Here is a 20,824-nt window from a genome sequence, read left to right as displayed (position 1 = left end):
ATTGATTTGAGGGTGGAGGAATGAAGTACTTCCATGCAGCTGAGGCAAAGCTACAAGAACAGGCAGATAGCTTTGCCCCCTCTGCTGTCCTGCAGTCAGCCCAGATCCCTGCCAAATGAAAGACCAGGCAAGGTGCTCCAGGAGAGACAGTGGTGGTGGAAGGGACGTGGAGAGCCTTGTTTAGGGCACTTCCCTAAGAGAAGGCAAAATTCAGATTTAAAACTTCCAGTGAAGCTGTGTGGTTCACTAAGGGGATTTGGGCCACTGGATGAGGAGGAAAGGCTTTTGGGACTGATTGCCTCTCTGAGGGAGATGAGCTCACAGACAGTCTGCTTAAATTAGTTTGGACAGGGCTGCATGTGACAAAAGCTGGAGAGACTTTTCTGGGAGCAAGTAGCCCTGAGCTAAACTTGGGCTGCTGTACAGGGCAGGATTAAGTCCCTCAAAGCTAAGATGACATTGGAGATCTTGTGAAAGAAGAAAACAAGAAGATGCAGCTGAATTGCTGCCTGTCAGTATCTGTGTTACATTCTTCATGGCCTGAGGAATCCCTCCAAACTTCTTACTGGGCCCTCTTGTTTGCCTGTAGCGAAGGTTGATGTTTGCATTGCCTGAGCTTGTCTCTGAGCTGAATTGACATCCTGCCCCATGTCATAGTGCCCCATATCTGCTTGACTAGTGACTGTAATTGTGGGCTGGTGGCAGCACTGAGTTTGGACCCCTCAAATGAGAATTTAAGAAGAATCTAGTGGAGGAAGCACTCAGATTTATGGACTTGTAGTGCTTGAGTTGGGGCTGACAAGTCAGCCGCAGGCAGGCACAGGGATCTCAGGCCTTACCCTCGGGCACGGAGTAGGCTAACCACATGTGATAACAGCTAATAGCCATTATGATGGTGGGCAGCAACCAAAGGGAAGAACACCTGTCCAGAGCACGTCCACATGCATACAGAATCATTGAATAACTAAGATCGGAAAAGACTTCTCAGATCATCTAGTCTAACCATCAGCATTTGGAAGAGGTTAGTTTTAGATTTCCACTCTGAGGCTCAGTGTGAGCTTGCATTGTAATTAAATCAGCCAGCTCCATCCATGCAGATGAGCCAGCTCCGTCAACAGCAGTACTGGGTGGTGAGCCAGTTTTGTCCGCTGCTTTTTCTGTATGCAGCAATTTAGATCAGATTGTCTATGGACTAGTTCTTGGAGAAAAAAAATATTTCAATTTCAAATAAACTCTTGCACAGCCTTCTCCCTCCCACCCATGCTATGGGCATGGAGCTGCTGTTTGCCATTTCGTAGATTACTTTGGGGGAACGTATTGGCAAAGTTTGTTAACTGTACGTGAAGTGCACATGCTGAAATGTTGTATGAAGCACCGCCTGGCTCTGGAAGATCTTTACACCAGGAAACCTTGGCTTAGGACTATGAGTATTGCTGCTAGTGTATTGCCCAGGGCAAAAACAACTTGAAAAATCGTGGTAGGTCCTTCACTGCCCTTTCTCTGTAGCGTTCATCCTTCCCATCAGGTTCTGTTAGTAGTTTATTTTGAAAAAATAGCCCATTAGTGAGATGTTGATTACACTGTGCGTTAAGACTTGATGAAAGATGCAGGAAACTGTTTCCAAAGGTGTTTCCTCAGAATTTAAAATTCCTGCTGAGCTTCACACACACTACATATGCATCTGTAAGCAGCTGAAGAAATCCACAGGAATGCACAGAGTTATTTGGAAAGTTGAGCTGTTTGAAAAACAGCCATCAATACCATGTTGACAGTTATTTAGAATAAATAACAATTTAAAACAATAGCCAGTTTTTTAAAATTCCATAAGGATTCAGGCATGTAGGTATCTTGAGAAACTTTGGCCTATTTAATTTAAAAGCCAAAGCAATCTGTAACCAGTGACTTTGTCGCATGTAATCCAAAGTCTCCTAGAAAGTTAAGTATTTAATGTATTCTTTCAAAAATAGCAACATGTAGACTCTGTCACAAGTGCATTAACTATTGGAAAAAAATGTTGATGGCTCCAGCAAATAAAAAGCAGTAGGAAAGCTACAGCACCTGCCTGCTCTGTTACAGCAGCATGTTTAGAGGCTGAAGCTTCAGGTGGGTGTCCTGTGTATTGCTGTGGTCTTTCTAGTTTTAGTTCCTCTAAAACAAATACCAGAAAAGGTTTCTCAGAGTAATGTCAACAAACTCAGCTTGTGCTTTTGTGTTCTACAAAGTCCAGGCACAGTGGTCAGCAAACAGTATCTTTCCCTACAGGCCTGTATATAACCTGTAACATGGCATTGGAAAATGAAGGAGCTAGAAAATTCTCCTTCATGTTCCTTGCATCACAGTGGGCTGAAATGACTATTAATAAAGGTGGGCTTAATGAAACTGGTTTAGCTATATGAAGCCAGACTGTCCTCTTCTGCAGGAAGGGCTTAGGTTACAGGGGAGAGGTACCCTTTAGTATATTTGTTCTCCAGGTAGTATTTCACTTTTCTTGAAAAAATAAAAACCTGGAAATTGAATATTTTGGCCAACAGTTGGAATATTTTAAGTGAAGAAAAATGTAGACTTTACACATAGGAAACAGACACACCAAAACCAGTAGTAGAAATAGCCCTGAGGACCTCCACGATCCTAAAATGCCTGCTTACAGGTTTCATGGAGCGGCTGATACCCTCCCATGTGTTGGCTAATGCTCAGCCTGAGCTCGGTGATTATCTTCTGGCTGAGACTTTGATTTCTTAAAGCAGGTTTCACTGAAAAATTGCAGTGGTCTGTAATGTTGCCCATTGTCATTTGTAGTACTTCTGTGTCTAAACAGTTCAGAATAACCAGGACGCAAGTTATCCACACGTGTACATCATGCATTCTCCGTGTGAGATGTGAACGCCAGGTACCAAGTGGCATTTTAATAACCAACTATTAACCCTGTATTGTGTTTTCATAACACAAATTCAGTTTCATACTAACACAGGTTTGATTTATTTTTTTCCTACTCTCCGTCTACCTTCTAAAATGTTTCCCTGCCAGAGGCAGAAGCCGTTTCTTCATTGACAATAAATAATCTGCCATGGATGTGACACCTGCCCTGTTATGGGCTCTCACTCAGGGATTAGACCATGCCCAGGGATCTCAGCTTTTTACATACAATGCACAGCTGTGATATAAAGAGTCTTTTGAAAGGAAGACTTGGCAGCTTTCCCAGAGCTAGCTGAAGGGTCCATTTGTGCCTTACCTGTGATTAATTCCTTTCCGTTTGTATTTGCAGTGGAATGACTTGAGCCCGGTACTAACAAAACCCATTTTGTTATGCAGTTCACTGCCTCTAACTGTGACTTCAACCTCTGGGACTTCCCTACCTTTGCAACTGTTGACTAATATGAATTATGCGTGTGCTGTTTAATCATCTAGGAGTGACCCTCTAAAGAGGCATTTAATCAGTTTGGATGCAGCTGGTAAAAAATGAATTATGCTTGAGGACTGTAGCGGAAACACCCAGGGAAGGATGACAGAGATTCAGAGAGATGGCAAAGGAAGTCTCATAGCAGAGTTTGAGTGCTTGAGCTTGGGAGGTCTATGAAAAGCCCTTTCTATTGCCTCAGCACTTATTGACTCTTTATGGGAAGAGGGGAAGATAAGTAGAGGAATAATTCAAAGGCATCCCAGCTTGTTATGGGAGGAAGTTCATGCATGACTCTTCAGTGGATCTAAGGCATATTGAGACTTCACTGCTGGAACAGTATCTGGGGACCACATGCAGAACAGGTGGCTGGAAGCAGCACTTCTGCTTCTCTGTGTTTAGCAGAGAGCTGAATCCTCTCAGCATCCTCAGGACCAGCAAGAGAAAAGCTACCTTTGCCAGCACCCCTGTGCCCTGAGCAGCATGGTTTCTCTGCTTACAGGGCAGATATGTATTAAATGACAAACACTGAGCCCAGAATGAGAGTGTTATTTTTCAGCTTAACACTGTGTTTGTTTTTGTGGCTTTGTGGTGGAGGAATTCAAGGGCCTGTCACTCTTAGGCTAAGTTGGCAAAGAAGAGCAGCCTAAATTGTTACCACTGTAGAAGGTTGTTACCACTGAGGTGGAGGTGGCAGGGTGTTTTAGACCAGTCAGGATTCCTAGCCACTGGGGTTTGAGCGATCCAGGGAGAAACAGTGGGGAAATCTATGAAGAGGAGGCAACTAAAGGAAAGTGTGATCTTGCTGGAAAAGCAAAGGGAAATCCTTAGCCTGACTTCTGAATCCAGCCTGGGTTTTGCTTCTTGAGATTTTGTAGCATGAGCCACCAAGATGACACTTATCTTCCACAGGTACTGGAGAAAACTGCTTGGTATGTCCCAGCTGTGTCCAGTACCTTGTAGGGCATTCCAGAATGGCTAGGCCAGGTTGAACCCAGTCAGAAGAAATGAAGCAGACTCTAAGTTGTGCCTAAGTTTTGAGGAGCCTTTCCTGAGTTGTGCTGCCAGACCTTCATCATCAGAAAGGCGTTCAGGAAAAGATACCCCACCCAGTTCTTCACCTCCTCTCAGATCATTCAGTCATCTCCGCTCTGGCAACTTGAAAACCTTCAGCTTTGCTTCAAAAGAATTTATGAATTCCTCTCACAGTTCAAGTGTGGGGAATTCCGTTAGATCTCCTCTGAAGAATGCTTTTAAGTCAGGAGGCCGCATGTATCTACAAAGCAACATTGCTTGCTCACCGACCAACTCTCTGCTGGAAACATTGTCTCCTTAAGAAGATTCACTGTTGTTCCCTGTTCCCTTTAGCCTATTTGTAAACTACCCCATGGCTAGGTAAATATTTTCATTATACCCTATGCCAAGCTTTCTTCCCCCTTCGATAAAAGCAGATGCACATGGAGCTCCCTTTGACTGCAAATGCACGCTCATATCTGAGAGGAAGCTGGCCTTGATCTGGATCTCAGCATCAAGCATCAAGGCAAAATATTTTCTAACTTCAAACCGTGGCAAGAAAACAAACAGGTTTGCTTCTCTGGTGTTGATATCACCACCCACAACTGCTGCAGAGAGCTCCTACAGCTGTTCTTACACAATCAGCTGGTAGGGTGATGGATAAGCAGGAAAGAATAATGCTCAGAGCTTAAGTGTGTTGGATGTGGTAACCAAGCTTTGGAGCTTCTTGACATTGGTGCACATATGGTGGAATGTCGTCATCTTTGCTGGAGCAATTCTGATGTACCAGGTTGTGGTGTCCTGTAGTTGTTTCCAGTTGCTTCACAGGCAGCCGAGCACAACTTGCTCCAAGAAAAAAACGTCGGGCTTCTGGAAAAGCAAGAATTTTTTTCCCCAGCAATGCTGTTGCAGACTGTACCCTTGATGAAGCATCCCTTTTATATCTCCTCCTTGCTGTTTCTTTCTGCCTGCTTTATTGGAGATGCCAGTAGGCTGCAGGGAGCAGGGCCAGGGCCAGATCCCTGGGAGGCTTGGCTGTGTGCAGATTTGCGTGGGGAGCAGTTGTTCTTTTTTCCTTTCCATGTCTTTTTGGAAGAAAACTTGCTATATTTTGTTAGTGATGACTTTAAATGCTTTGTCTTTCTATCTGAGTGTGATTCTTAAAGATATCAATAGAAGCCAAAGGTCTCCAGCCTGCTGTCTGCCAAATGAAAGCAGTGTCCTGTGTGAGAGCTCTGAAGGTCCATGATGCATAGTGTCTCTGTCTGCTTGATAGCCCTGCTTCCTTTGACTCACTGATCCTAGTCTCCCTTTCCTTTGTCATTTTTCCCTTTGTTCAATCTTTGTTCTGCACCGTAGTGTTCTAAAGCCTTTTTTATGTGAGTGTATCCCATTTTGAGTTAATTAGAGCTTAATCTAGACCAGTTTTCAACAGGGTTGTGGGCATCAGTGGCAAGGTGGCTGTACAATGGGCTGGGGTCCACATGCTGTGGCAGGGCTCATCACCCATTTTGTACTGAGGAAACTGACAGGTTCCCCAGGCTTGTTTGCATGTGACTCGTCCATCATGCCAGTTCAAGTTACGAGTGTGGATCCTCTTCCCACCCCTGCATGACTGTGGCTGGCTCGTTCCTTCCCAGTCTCAATGCATCTGGACTTCCTGGTCTGCAGTGGGCGAGACCTCTGGCTCCTAATGAGGCACTGGGAGGTTGATACCTGTTTTATTATCAGTGCATTCCCGCGGGCATCCGAGGGAGGAGGAGATGCTTTGTCTTTTTTGACGTATATGTATGTGTAGGTAGGTACTGCTCTTATACCTCTCCTCTTCACAAGCTTCCCTTCACTCCAAAATACGGTATTAGTCTCATCCTGTTTTGTATTTATTGGCATCTTAGTGCCTGCTGCCTCCAGCTCAGGCACTGATAATCGGCATCCCCCTGGACATGCTCCTCCCTGGCTGACTCAGCCAGCACGGCTTCAGCACAGCCCTTCCGAGCAGAGAAGCAATTGCTCTTTCTGCCCTGTCTGTCTGGAGCTTTCCCCACATCCCTCCCAATGGCTGAGTCACTTCCTTCTGTAAATCTGGCTTTAAATCTTCCTTTTCTTTTTGCCCTGTGATTCACTCCCTTTGTGAAGCGATTTGCAGAGCTCCAGCTTTGCTGAACAGAGAAGCTCCTGGGGCACTGCATCCACGTTGTCCTGGAGCTACAACAGTGAGCTCTCACTGGTGGCTGCTCCCATGCCGTGCTGAATGGTCTCTCTTGGTATCAGTATTTCTTAGTATCTCTCTCTTATCCCAGTATTTCTTTCAATATTATGTCTGATGTAGTAATAGGAGCCAACTTCTGCCTGCAGGCAAGTGCATGTAATTTCCTTTGACATCAGTGTGTGCCTATGAAGGCACAGCTCGTTTCCTTTTCCCACCCTGTTTAATTAGATACGGTGCAAGAGTTATTACAGTATCTCTGCCACTCCTCCTCATCCCTTGTGGGATTTAAGGAATTTCTACTTTTAGAACTGAATTGAAATGTGCTCAGAGAAGGAAGACTTCAATTTCTGCTTAATAAGCCTGAAGATATAGATAGATAACATCTAAACTCCTCCATTGTTTATATTGTTATTATTTTACTCCTTCACCTGCTTACTTCCTTGGTCTTGGACTGTCTAAGCATCTCATTTTTTCATGGTTTCCCAGTATGGAAGGAAATTGCCAACCAACGTGGTAGCTGAAAGTCAAGATACTTCATTTTCAGGAATTAGCTATGTGGCTCCATCAAATTTGATGAGTTCCAGTTACCAGCGGAGACTGGGATAAAATCTACAAAAACTTTTAAATCCTGCTATTAGCTGTGACTCAGGTGGTTAGGCACTAAATTCATTTCACTATCATTGAAGCTTAGTCTGGGTAGAGCCAGGGTCCTGATTCTGTGAGGTTCTGGTGGTCTCCTCAGAGAACCACTGTCAGAGGTATAAGTTCATATTAATGACATGTTTGGGGTTAAATGAGGAGCTTCCGTGATGCTTCTGTCATTCTGTGAAGGAGGAGCTGTACATGAGGATGTCGTGCTTAGAAATGTATGCTGGCTGTGCAACTCTATCTGTTTGGTAACCCTGGTTTTCTAAAACATGAGTAATGACCATTTTCCAAAGAGCAACATAAAGGTATTTTACATTGAAGTAAGTTTGAAAATAAAATGAAATGGCTATTGTAAAGGAACATGGCTTATTTGGAAGGAATGGTGGCGTTTGAGTTTGTTGGGAAAATAAGGTCCAAGGAGAGGACATTCCATTTTACCTGTTTCCTATAGGGGATGCAACAAACAAGTGGTTTATAATAAGTACTGACGTTCTGGTTTTTAATAAAGTTTCAGCAATCACATTTTTCAGCTTCAAACAAACAGCTCTTGAGAATAATGTAATGTCTCCCTTTGAATACTAAGTTTATGTTGCTTGTGTTTGTTTCCTTTTGCTTAGAATGAAGTGATAAGTCAGCAGCTATCTGTCATTTTCACTCATTGTTATGGACCCTACCCTATTCCAAAGCTTGTGGAAATTAAGCGCAAGCAGACTTCTCGCTTAGGTAAGCATGACTTGAAGATGGTTTTTTGGTTCTTTAAGGAGAGCTATGGGAAATCCACATTGCAGGCTGAGTGTACAAGTCAGAGAAAATGTGAACTCGGAAGGCAGGACTAGAAAAATGAGAGGCCCTGAACTTAGCCTGTCCTAAAGTCCCACTGAAATCAGTAGGGCCATCAGATACTGGAGTGAGACTGTAAATCTGCAAAGATCTGCGTTGCTAATAAGGCTGAAATCATAGCCTAGGGCCCGAAGCCAAATATCTGTCCATATCTCAAACCACTGCGGTTGGCTGCGGGTGACACTGTGATGGCATGGCACTCCCAGCCCTGCTGGCAGAGTTCAAGTTGGTTTAATGTGACCTAGAGAAGAAGTGAGCCAATTTCCAGGATGCTTTTCCCCTTGGCACAAAGTCTTACCTGCCCAGGGAGAGGGTGAGGGTATGGCCTGAGGGTATTTCCCTGCAGTTTGCTTTGGGAAACAGAGCTGGGAAGCTGTGCCAGCCCCTTGTGGCAGTACTGGCTGGCCACCATCTCAGCAAAGGTTGACATGGATTTCAAAGCTTTGAATTTCCTCAATCTGAACTCCATGTGCCTGACTGTAGGTCTCCTGTCTCAGACTGTCCAAAATAGCTTGATGGGCTTTACTCATTATAAACAATATCCTTTTACACCATTGTCTTCTTTTGTCAAAACAGGAAAATATTATGTACATTCATGACTCTTCCAAACCAAATGTATTGGTGGTGTGTTACTTTCTTTTCCTTTCTGTAATTCTAGATCCCCATTTTCTTAACAACAAAGAGATGTCAGATGTTACATTTCTGGTGGAAGGAAGACCATTTTATGCACATAGAGTGCTGCTGTTTACTGCATCACCACGGTAAGATGTAGAGACGTTTCCGTTTCTTAGCAAAAATAGAAATTGATTTCGTGTTTCTGTATTTTTGTTAGTGTTGTTAAGATTCTCTGAGAGTTAATGGCTCAATCTTCAAGTTTTTCCTAAGCAGCAAATCTCAATAGCCTATTTCTGATTGATCTGCAGGGCATTATCAAGTGCTCCCATCACTAGATTCCCACCCTGTAAATGCTCCACGCTTCTCGCCATGCAGCTGACTTCATTCCACCAAGGCACATTTGCATGGAGCTCATCACTTTATCCAGCCCTTAAACATAGAGCAGTCTTAATAGTTTGCTTCTTAATAGTCATTTATTCCATGAGCAGCTAAATCTTGTCTTGCATCCATGTACACAACCTCTAGGAGAAACAAGTTACTATCACTTGATTCACTGGGGATTTCACATTTTTTTAAATAAAATTAGATGCATACAAAACATGTCATGCTGTATCAAAAGGCAGTACTTATGGTTTCTTCCCCATGCTCAGAAGGCTGGATGTGGGTCACTCGGCTCAGCCTTCAAGAGTATTCCTTTTTTACATTGATCACAAACGGTATTTGTACACAACTTTATAATTAAAGATGTGCAAGCACAATCCAAACTTTAGCTCCAAGCTTATTAAATTGCCTTCAAAATAGAGTTTGTCACCAATAAGATCAAATCAATTGTTATCCATATTTTAATTAAAATGCAGTCATAGTATGGAAGAGGTTACCATCCAGCAAATGCTGGTCTTGATAGATAAACTGAACTTTGCACTGCCTCTAGAAGGTCAGATGAATTATTGACAAGAGAGGGTACAAGGGCAGATGTTTCTGATGGTGCACTCACCTTCTAATCAAATGAGAATATCTAGCAATAATTAACTTTAAAAGTGTTTTTATCTTGAAACCTATGTCTGAATTTCAGGTTTTGATAATCAGAAAAAGTAGCATACCCAGTTTTCTCTCTTACCACTTCTTACACAATTGTATCAAGCCTGTGTAGAAGCAGTAATCTTAATGTAGTTGTTTTAATGTTTTGTTCAAAATATTTTTGCAGCAGCATAATAGAAATAGGCTAAAAATGATCTTCAAATAAAGTAAGTGCTCAGTTTTAAATATTGCAACTTCCTAAACAACCATGTTTCCTTCAAGCAAAAAAAATAAAAAAGAAAAAAAGAAAACAAGAAGTTTGATTTTGTGATATGCATCTTTCCGGTATCTGAATCTCCTGTATGCATTTTTTCTACTGTGCTATCAGAAGTATTTTTCCAAAATTTCAAATTGAAATCTCCTAAAAGAGAGGCTTCTTCCTTTCAATTTGAACTTTATTTTGTGTAACTGTCTGAATCCTGATGCATTTCAGTGACAAATCCATTCATTTCAGTGTACTGTTTTTGCAAGAGCTGATGCTGTCCTTCCACTCTGCCATAGTTTTCCACGTAGATAATTGGGATGGTATTTCAATCTTGCTCCTTTCTATTTAGGTTTAAAGCATTGCTGTCTAGCAAGCCCTCAACTGATAGTACTTGTATTGAGATCAACTATGTGAAGTACCCCATCTTTCAGGTAAAGTCAGTTCTCACATTGAATTTGAATGGAACATAGAAACATTGTACATGCCCTGTCCAAACTAATACATGTGTATTTGATAAGCATATCACTCAGAGTAGTGGTTTCATGAGCACAGAATCCATCTCCTTGCGTACACTAAGCTGCATAGTGCTATTGATTGCAAATGTCATGCCCAACCAGATTCAATAGCATACATTTCACTTATACAGGTATGCAGATAAAGCAGAGCATGTCATTAAGAAGTACTTGGTTCCTTTTTCTCTTGCTGACTTTTTCTGTATTTAATGGACAGGCTTCCAGGCACAGTTCATTTGCTTCTTTAGCAATGTTGTTCAATCAGTTTTTTTGCCATGAAAATACAGAGTATTTTCTGTAGCATATACTTGTATATGCTTCACTTCCCTCGAGTCAGAGCCCAGGCAGTTCCATGTATCGACTGTTTTAGATGAAGATATTTCCCAGCTCACTACAGTGACTTTAAACTTGCTGGAAGCTCACTGTAGAGAGATCTTAGTTGTCTCGTATTACAGTGCAAAGTCTCCACAATTATTTATTGTCATCCATGTATGCCCTCACATAGCTGAGTGGAGGTGTTGGTCCCATTGCCAAGGGGGCGAATAAAGGAATAGTTGTTATATATGCTTTATTATCCTGAATAAATGATGTACACATTGAAAACTCAGAATGAATTAATCAGCTTTCTGCACAATGTTTAGGCATCAAGAAAAAGCATGGACAACATGGCTGGCAAGGGTTAAGAATACCCATGAGAAGGAACTATTGAACTGTGCAGGGAGAGAGAGAGAATAACCAAATAAATCTTGAAATTAGGAGGATTTGGCCAGTTTTATCTACGTATCCTTAGTGATGTTGGAGAGCCTCTGGTGTTATCTGCAATCTCTACATCATTCCTTTCTTCCTTTGTTGTTGACTGTTTTTTATAAACGCTCCCTTTGTTTTGTTACAGCTGGTTATGCAGTATCTTTACTATGGAGGTGCAGAGTCACTCTTGATTAAAAATAATGAAATTATGGAGGTAAGATATATTTAGGTTAATTTCAGAGAGAACAATGCTAAATGATCTGTTTACTGTTTACCCAAGGATACAGGACAATTGGGCAAGACATGAGCACTCCTGTAAGAGACATCGCTGCCTCCTGCTGAGTGCCCAGAGTGCCCAGGTAGAAAAATAATGATCACCAAACAAAATAGTTTGTCTGAAATAAAAGATGATTTGTGAGGCTCTTTCAAGGAAATGCAAAGCAGGTGTTACCAGTATCTGGAAACAATTCCCAGCAGCATATCTGCAAACAGCTCCCAGCACCACAGTACGTTGTCTTTTCTGTCTCTCAGCCTGTAGGTGAGGTGCTCTGTTGAGTTGGGCCAGTGAGCTTCTCTGCAACACTCTTACTTTTGGCTTATTAGCCCAGGCTTATGTGTTCATATTTTTCTTCCTGAGATAATTATTTGCCACTTTCTTATTGTGTGTTAAAGTCCATTGCCATTGTGCCCATTTGCAATAGCCACACCAAGCCCTCTGGAACCGATTGAAACTTCAGGATAATCACGTCCATAACCTGTATGGATGTTAGATCCTTCTCTTCCAGATACTGTATGCTGTCATTACCATCTCTGATCAACCTAACAATTCCAATTCAACAGAACTAAGATATGTTAGAGCAAATTTGTGGTAGTCACTCAAGAGTTTTCCTGTTGACAATTAACTAACAGTAGCCAAAAGGGATGCAGGACAATAAGTGCTAAAATAAGAGCTACTGCCCCTATGATCTTTTATTATTGCCTACATGAGTTAATCTGTCCCTATCACAGAATCATAGAATAGTTTGGGTTGGAAGGGACATTTAAGATCTTCTAGTTCCACCCCCCCTGCTATAGGCAGAGACACTTCCCACTAGACCAGGCTGCTCAAAGACCCCATCTAGCCTGGTCTTGAATGCCTTAAGGGTGGGGGTATCCACAACCTTGGTGAGAGTCTGTTCCAGTATCTCACCACCCTTACAGTAAAGAATTTCTTCCTAATACCTAGTCTAAATCTGCCGTCTTCCAGTTTAAAACCATTTCCCCTCATCCTGTCACTACATGCCCTAGAAAAAGTCCCTCCCCAGCTTTCCTGTAGGTCTTCTTTAGGTACTGGGTGGCCACCATAAGGTCTCCCCAGAGTCTTTTCTTCTCCAGGCTGAAGAGTCCCAGATCTCTCTATGACACTGCTGTCCAGAGCACTGATGTGGGGTTTGACTCTTACCAAAGTACCGCTAACTGTAAATTGGGAACAGTTTTTCTTTGGGGTACAAAGTGGCCGAAATGAAGCAGTTATGATGGATACAGGGACATCTGTAGGAATCCTGCTGGCAACCAGAGGATGAAACTAGTCAGGACTGAGATCATCCCTGTGCACTGCAGATGGTGGATCCACACTGACTTTCTGAGTTTTACAGGAAAAGGTCACTGGTTCTCTCATTCACAGATTTGAAAAAAGCTCCTTAAATTCCTAGCCCTTTCTGAAATAAGGAGAGTTTCAGACTAAAAAGCACAACGGCTTTGTAGTGATGCATACGTAATCACCTAGGTTGTTAAAAAGTTGGTGCTGCAGTTCCGCTGGCTGCTTGCTCTACTTTTGTGGCATCTCAAAACTTCTGTGACTCCAGAATGTATGGCTGATTGATTGATCTGTTGATAACAGATCTGGCTACGGTTCCTCACAGTTTAAAGTAATTACAAACCAGCACGTGACTGCTTGAGCCACAGAGGCAGCTGGAATAGGATTTAGCTTTATCTTTCAAAACTGCATTTAGCAACTTGCCTTATTACAAATATGATAACAAGAAGCACCAGAAATACTCCAAAGAAATCTTTGCTGCAATTCATAATTGAGGCCAGCTGGCTGCTATCACATCAGCGCTGCAGATTTCCAGCACTTGGATTTATTTATGGGACTAAAGCAGAACTTGAGCGGACTGCATAGGAGAAGTAAGAATAATGTTATGGCAGCTTGAGGGTTTTGTTCCCTAGCGCTCCTACCTAGAAGCATAGGGGCCATTCTGGGAATCATGAGAAGACTGTGTCCTGAGGTCTGTGTTGATAAGGCCCCTATAAACACCAGAACCTGTGACCAGCTCAGCTTGAAGGGACCGTCCTGGGTTAGAGCAAGGTGTAAAGCAGTGAAGAACCTCAATCTGCTTTCTAACCCAGAGCAGAGAGCCAGAAGTGATGGTGGACTGTGGAAAAGCAGAAAATGAAGCTCACTCCTCCTACTGTAAGAGGGCAGAAAAGGAGCAATAAGGGCAATCCAATGGAAATCATCTGGAGAAGGCACAATTTAAGCAGGTTTTCATGCTGCAGGCTTCAGGTTATGTTCACTGTGCCTGCAGAGATCTCCAGAGCAGTACCAGTCCAGGCTGCCTATCCTGGGTGGGCACAGGACCAAAGAGAGAAGTCAGTGTGAGTCCTGATGGCACAAGAGTGTAGTGTTACGAATGCACAACCCTCATGTTAGTGGTGCTAAGTGATGCCTCGCATCAAGCTGGTTCCCAGTCATTTGGAGCCAGGCAGCATTTCAGCACCCATGGCCTAGACATAACCTTACTGCTGCTGATGAGATAGAGCAAGGAGCATGTGGAGACCTGACTCCATTTCCTTGAGCCTTCTGAGGTGAGAAGTTTGAAGTTTATTGCCTCTCTAGGGTTTTAAGACTACCTACGGTGGTTATCGTCATCTGGTTTGAATTCTTCTATACTCGTGGTCCTGGCCCTTCTGCTGACATCCCCACATCAAACCCAGGTGTTCTGTTTCAACCAGATCTTGAGGAACAGTTGAATCCAAACCTTCTTTTCTTGGAATGTAGCCATAGATCCCTACTTGCATGTTTGCAGAGTGACCAAGGACTCCTCCATCTGCCTCTTCTTGACACACACACAAATCCCTGTCCCAAGGCCAGCATATGGACAGCATGTGAACAGACTGTGGTGTCCCACCATGTCCACCTTCTCACAGCGGGATCTAGAGGAGACTACAACAACCCTCTCATTCTGACTGACGGTCAGGAGTCAGTGCTTTAACTCAGACTGAAGCAGGGGCAGAGAAAAACTATAATGAAGCAGTAAAGAATCAAGCTCTGAATGTGTATTGCTCAGCAGTTTTGACTGTTTTTTCCTTTCTTTTCTATTTTTTTTAGCTTCTCTCTGCTGCTAAATTTTTCCAGCTTGAAGCTTTACAACGGCACTGTGAGATCATTTGTGCAAAAAGCATTAATACAGAAAACTGCGTGGATATTTATAATCATGCCAAGGTAAAAATAACCACACATACATGTTATTTGGTCTATCCTCATGCTCATAGGTCAGTTTTACAATAAGTAGTAATGCATATGTCATGTGCTTATTATGTTTGTTGCATATTTAGCATTTGTCATTCATGTATTGGACTGTAAAAAGGTACTGGGAGAGTGACAGTCCGTAATCACGTCTAAGAATATCTGTGGCAACTTCTCACCCTCCTACTATCCTTCAGTGGTTCAAACTCTACTTGTGGCAGGTCTGTATCTTATCACAGTGACCCAAATTGCTAAGTTACTCAACAGGAATCACCTAACTGAATAAGATATCTCTTTTTCACCTTCCAGGCTGCATTTTCCTATTAAAGTTCCTGTTGCCTCGTGCCTAAACCCCACAGTGCTGGTGACAGCTTTTCAATATATGAAAACGCCACATTGTCAAAGTGTAGTGTCTCACAGCCATGCAAGCACAGTAGTAAGAATTTTATGTCTTGGAGAGGAGAGACTGGAATTAAATCATTTACTTAGCTTGTGTGGAGGCCATCAGGCATAAAAGTGTGACATGTTTTGACCTAGAAAATGTATTTTAGGTCACTGATGAAGGTGATAGCCACGTGGACGAGTTTCAGTTTTTCCCTTTTCCCCTCATTTGCTAAGTAGTAAGTCTTGGAAGATGGAAATGATACAAAAATAGTTGCAATAAATAATTTTAAAGCAATCCTTGAATGATTTTCCTCACACGGACTACATGAAAATGTTGTAGTGTGGTACTGAGGTTTGACTGAACAGAGTAATCCTGCAGATTGCTCCAAGCCCCTGCAGATCTGACCTCCATTCCAATCAGCTATTTCCTACATTGAGTAGTAACATTAGATCTTGATGTACAGATACCATGCAATCAGTGTTTGATATAGCATAAAGTTCCACTTAAAGTGAATTAAAAAATGAGGTGTATTTGCAGGACTACTTATTGTAATAGGAAATAAAATCACCAGTGCAGTACTCTCAAAAAATTCTTCATTTATTTTCAGTTCATGAGGGAACTTCTCAATTTATATTGCTATTACCAAAAGTAACTGGAACAATTTTGTTTTAAAATCACATGCTTGCTTTGGATTGTGAAATACGGTTGTATCGTGATTGAAGAATGTTCTTATACCAAACTTTAGACTTGTCTGAGGGACTTCTACACTGCCAGTGCTGGGACTGAAGAAATCCAGTGTTCATGGCTAAATCTGGTTCCTGTTTTCCAGTAAGGGCTTCAGCCTTCAAGAATCCTGTGCCTTCATCTCTCAGAAGAGTCAGTGCGCATGGTTTACTTGAGAGGTTTTTAAGGCCAGGGTCACGTTTGCATTGACATGTAGCACATTACAGAGATAGCTAAGCTAGCTGCGAATGAAATCCTGACTCCTGGAATTGGTTAAACTACATCACGTCAGAACTCTTCTAATTGACTCCGCTTCCAGTAAATTACCAGGGCTGGGCTTCATACTTCTATACCTAGAAGGTTTTCAGAACATGAACTAACACATTTAAAGCTAGTTCAAATACTTCTCCTCCATGCTGTCTGAAGAGTAGACTACTCCATCTTTTTGCTTCTGGTCTGTGTGTTGTGCAGCTTATTAAGCTGAGCCCAGTTCATTCTGCTCAGAATGCTCCCACCACACTGCAGCCTTCATTATTTGTTTATGTGAATGGTACATGGCAGAAGAGACCAGATGTCCTCATGAAGCAGGGGAGCTCACAGGCAATTCAGACACAGCTTGCCAGCACAGTCTGCCTTTCCATTTTGTAGGTACAATTTGTAGTCCTCGTTACTTTGCAAGATCAGATGTACCTGCAGGAAGTCAGGAGATGCTGAGATCTGCTTTTCCAGGTGAAAATTTGCAAGCAAGCTAACCTGGACACAGGGAACACAGTCTTTCTCATCACAATTAAGACCTAATTTGGTGGAAGCATAGGAAGAAGCGAGCACAGATTTGGAACACTCTCTGTGGTAGGGGCATATGTTATAGGAGAGGAGTGTTTATCAGTGTGAAGAGCTGTAGGAATGAGAGTTCAGGGCTGTGGGTTAAGGAGGTGAAGTACTGCTAGAAATGTGAGAGAATGTGGATTTTGTCTCACTTGCAATTTAAAAACTGAATGGAAAATATTAAATCATCTGTGATTTTCTGTTCATAGGATTGCAACATCTATGAAGGCAGTGTTTTGATCAGCATCACTTTCAGGGTTTCATTTACATAATGTAAATGAAGGTAGTAACAGTATATCTGTTACCTACAGAAAAAGATGAAGTCACCAGTCAAATAAGATTTATAATGGTGACTGATCAGTTACCACCAGGAACCAGTTTTTTTTTACTCAAAGTCTCAGAAAAATCAATTGGAGTGTCAAGTATTTGTCTAAAACACTCAGTGCTTGCATAGCTTGCAAGCTGAGCCTCAGAACAAGCCTGACAAAAAAAAAAAAAGAAAAAGAAAAAGAAAAATAAAGCATTTTCTCAATACTGTGGATATATTAAAATAATGAATAGAGATGAATGGCATTTCAGAGAAGAATACAGATTTAAACGTGTTCTCACACCCAGATGTAAAATAACGCACTCATAATTTGTTGAAAACCTGCGTGGTTTGAAATTGAATTTTGCTCTGGAAGATAGAACCTACCTTGTCCTAATATATATTCCTTCTCTTATTTTTTAAAAGTTTCCATTCTTAGGTCCAAACATAACGTTAAGGTGGTGCAGGATAACAGTGCTGTGCAGTTGTTACAGTCTGCACCCAAAGCTATGAAATTTCCCAGCAGTCCTAGCCTCACGGATGCACCCCAGAGCCCAAGATTCATGCTTTTCTCAGAGCTCAGATTCAGCAGGAGCTTACCTGCTCAGGAGGTTGTGCTGAGCTGTGCTCTGTACGCTCACATAGCTTAAATTCCTATGTATCATGGCTGTACTGCTTGTGTGACCGCAGGCACTAACCAGTGGGTGGTGACCACTATGAGTCACCCATCAAATGGCCAGTATGGGTCATTTTGGTTTGCTCACACAGTTGAGCTCACACGTCCAAGGGTTGCTCACACTTAGCCTCCATTCCTCCTCCAGAGACCCCCCAAAGCTGTTACTTTGCCAACAGGCTTCTGCAGTCAAGAATCCTACTCTTGCTAAGGATGGAGTTCACGAAACTCAAAGGTCTCTTGTAGTTCTTCTCAAACTTATGGGCTTAGGATGTGGCTACTAGCGTGAAATCATGGGTCTAGTGAACTCAGTGGTAAAACTCATCGCAGTTTCTAAGGGACCAAAGCTTCATCCTCTTAACACTGAACTTGTAACCATCGGTATGAAATCATTGGTATAAAATATTGTTTGATTAACTTGTGCCCCTGCAACATGTATATCTGTAAGTGTTAACTGGGCCAACCTGAAAGGCTTGGCTTGTGCATTTGTTTGTGTACAGATCTTAGCACTGTTCTTGCTGACTAGGTTTTATCAGAATGGTTATCTTTCTCTAATTTCACTTCTTGTAGTTTCTCGGAGTCACAGAACTATCTTCCTATTGCGAAGGCTACTTTCTAAAAAATATGATGGTCCTCATTGAAAACGAAGCTTTCAAGCAGCTGTTGTATGACAAGAACGGAGAAACGTCTGGTCAGAATGTACTACAGGACTTACAGAGGACGTTGGCCACAAGGATTCAGTCAATTCATTTATCTTCTTCAAAGGGCTCCATTGTATAAAGCTGAGGAAGACGGTAATGCTCTAATAAAGACCCTGCAAGTTAAGTCTCCTGTTGCAGTTGCTTAAATGAATACACACAAAATAGATTCTACTTCACATCCAAATAGTTCTGTGTTGGCCAAAGGTGCTGCGCTGAGGCTTCCGCCTCGTTTGGATGAGGGAATATGGAAAACGTGGCTCCTGTATGCTTCTGAGCAACAGGCCTACCAGAGCGTCCAGTGCATCGGTGTAGTACCCAAATTCTGAACACAAAAGTGTAGTCATGGAGCTAAATGCCAACAAAAGCCAGAACTCACATCAGTGAACAGCAACAGCCCCTGTCTGAGCGGTGGTGCCATGGAACACCTGGATTGACCAATTACACATTTAAGGCAAATGTTCCATCGTTTCACATTTAAGAACTATATCTATCTCGGAGTCCATTATACACTTAAAAAATGTAAGAACTGTTGTTGCTGTTGAGCAAAGATGGATTGTGTTAAGAGAGTGGGTAAGACTGTTACAACTGAGGAAATATACATACTGGCAGATTTTTAGGGGTGGGAACTTTTTAAATTGTTCATAAAAATAATGGGGTGGCCTTGTAGTTTAAAAACTATTTCTTAAGCTTAAAATTTCATTTTCAACAGTTGTGTTTGAGAATCTATGTAATATGTTTTGTTTTTTAAATGGTTAAAATGTACATTGTGTAAACACACATATGATCGAGTTTTGCTTGTATTCTTTCCTAAAGTGGTATAATCTTGCCTACAGGCTATGGTTACACCAAAGAGGTACATTACCCAGGCTATCTCTAATACAGTAGTTGGGGGGGCAGGAAAACTGCATGCTTCTTGTGATTTGGGGTTAAAAACAATGACAAACTCAACATGCATTTGCATGGTAACTGTACCTGTGAAATGTTTTGTTCGTGCTTCGTTTTGCCAAGACAAATGCAATGTTACTTCTTGTCAAACTCCATTTGTAAAATCAGCATATTATTTTACTCAGTGCAGTTGGTTGTGATATGATACCCCCAGAGACCTTCTCGAGATGCTGATTTCTGTTTGTTACAGTGAAGGGATAATAACAGATCTTTCTTTTAGTGATGTGTCGATACTTTGCTACTGACCAGAGATTGTGTCTGAGTTAGACTTTTTTAAATTATAATTAAATATGGACTATAGAATGATTTCTCACTGTATCCTGAGAATGTATAGGTTATCTACAATGCAGGGTTTGGGTGAGGTGGGATGGAGGGTGCGATTTAATGTCCAAACTTCATTTGTTTTGCAACCTGTTGTTAGCAAGACAGATCTGCTCCGTGCCACAACATTCCTGATGCTCTGTCTTTGAATAATGCTTTTCATGAATCCTTTGATTTAAAACACAGAGAAGACCACAGCAAGATGCAAGCAAAGATATTGCCTTTTCCGTGGCAAAGTGACATTAATGTATTTATTTTCTAGCATGCTGTTCAGAAACTGTGCCCAGCTCATAGACTCTGGAAATTTTATTTTGATGGTGCATGGTAGTCTCTTGTTCTTCTGTTGAAGTATTTATGTTGGGTGCTCTTCCTTGTTGACGGTTTTGGGCATGCTCAGAGAACACAGATTCGGCTTTAGTTATCCACATGGTAGGAAGCTGTTTTATGACTTGAGATGTAAAGCGTCCCGTGTGCTTGGTCCTTTAATGCCTATACAATTTCTGCAAGAAAGTACAAAAATGTCTTAACTGATGCTAATGTCTTAGAGACACGGCATGTCAGTCAGTTAGACCTTTTGTTTTCCTGCCTAGCAGATGTTCACACAGGATGTTGTCAAGAACATTCAGGTAACGACAGCTTTTTGTGAATGTTGTGATTGTGGAGAAACATGACTGTGGCTGATGGAGCAACAACATGCAGGGTGCTTGTTGTCATTCACTGTGCCTCCTCATCCAAGGAAAGCCATCCTTTGTACTAATGATAGCAAGGCAGGAGCAGACCTCATCCCACAGCTTCATGCTTTAAAGTAGGAAAGTTTTTCAGACAATAATCATGATATTAAAATTTTTCCCTTGGGTACATGTGTAGTGTCCAATGAAGTCATCAAGAGTTGCACACACATATATCCATAGGCAGAAGATCTTTTTCTGGGAAATAAGCACATAGGTTTGTCTTTTGATAGGCAGCCTGGTGTTGGATGTTATAGTGGCAGCCAGAAGTGTCATGCCTCTGTTTCCAGCTCAGATATTCATAGTGTTTGGTAAGGGGATAGAGTCCTGTGTGCATACCTTCTCCTTGAAGGTGATGATTTTTGAGCATGAGTAGGAACCTGCCTTGGACTTACCGGGAAGGAAATACTGATAACTGTGCTAGTTGTTCTCCTGATAAGTTGAATC

The 20,824-nt window shown here is 42.0% G+C and overlaps 1 protein-coding gene across 3 annotated transcripts in view; it reads left to right on the top strand.

The window, feature by feature from the left end:
- Nucleotides 1-19,634, top strand: part of ABTB3 (ankyrin repeat and BTB domain containing 3) — a 167,841-nt gene extending 148,207 nt beyond the window's left edge. For 2 of the 3 annotated variants that reach the window (XM_085227593.1, XM_085227582.1), the window contains 7 exons: nt 2,816-2,887; nt 7,883-7,988; nt 8,764-8,866; nt 10,352-10,433; nt 11,407-11,475; nt 14,632-14,745; nt 18,253-19,634. In XM_085227593.1, the coding sequence (XP_085083719.1) occupies nt 2,816-2,887; nt 7,883-7,988; nt 8,764-8,866; nt 10,352-10,433; nt 11,407-11,475; nt 14,632-14,745; nt 18,253-18,462 (756 nt within the window). In that variant the 3' untranslated portion in view covers nt 18,463-19,634. The remainder of the gene's footprint in view (nt 1-2,815; nt 2,888-7,882; nt 7,989-8,763; nt 8,867-10,351; nt 10,434-11,406; nt 11,476-14,631; nt 14,746-18,252) is intronic. The other variant, XM_085227591.1, reaches the window with a different exon arrangement.
- The last annotated feature ends 1,190 nt before the right edge of the window (nt 19,635-20,824 follow it).

This window comes from Meleagris gallopavo, chromosome 1 (genome assembly GCF_905368555.1).
Source record: "Meleagris gallopavo chromosome 1, MGAL_WU_HG_1.1, whole genome shotgun sequence".
Classification (NCBI taxonomy): Eukaryota; Metazoa; Chordata; class Aves; order Galliformes; family Phasianidae; genus Meleagris; species Meleagris gallopavo.
Note: the sequence above shows the minus strand (reverse complement) of the source record. Positions and strands in the feature narration are given on the sequence as shown.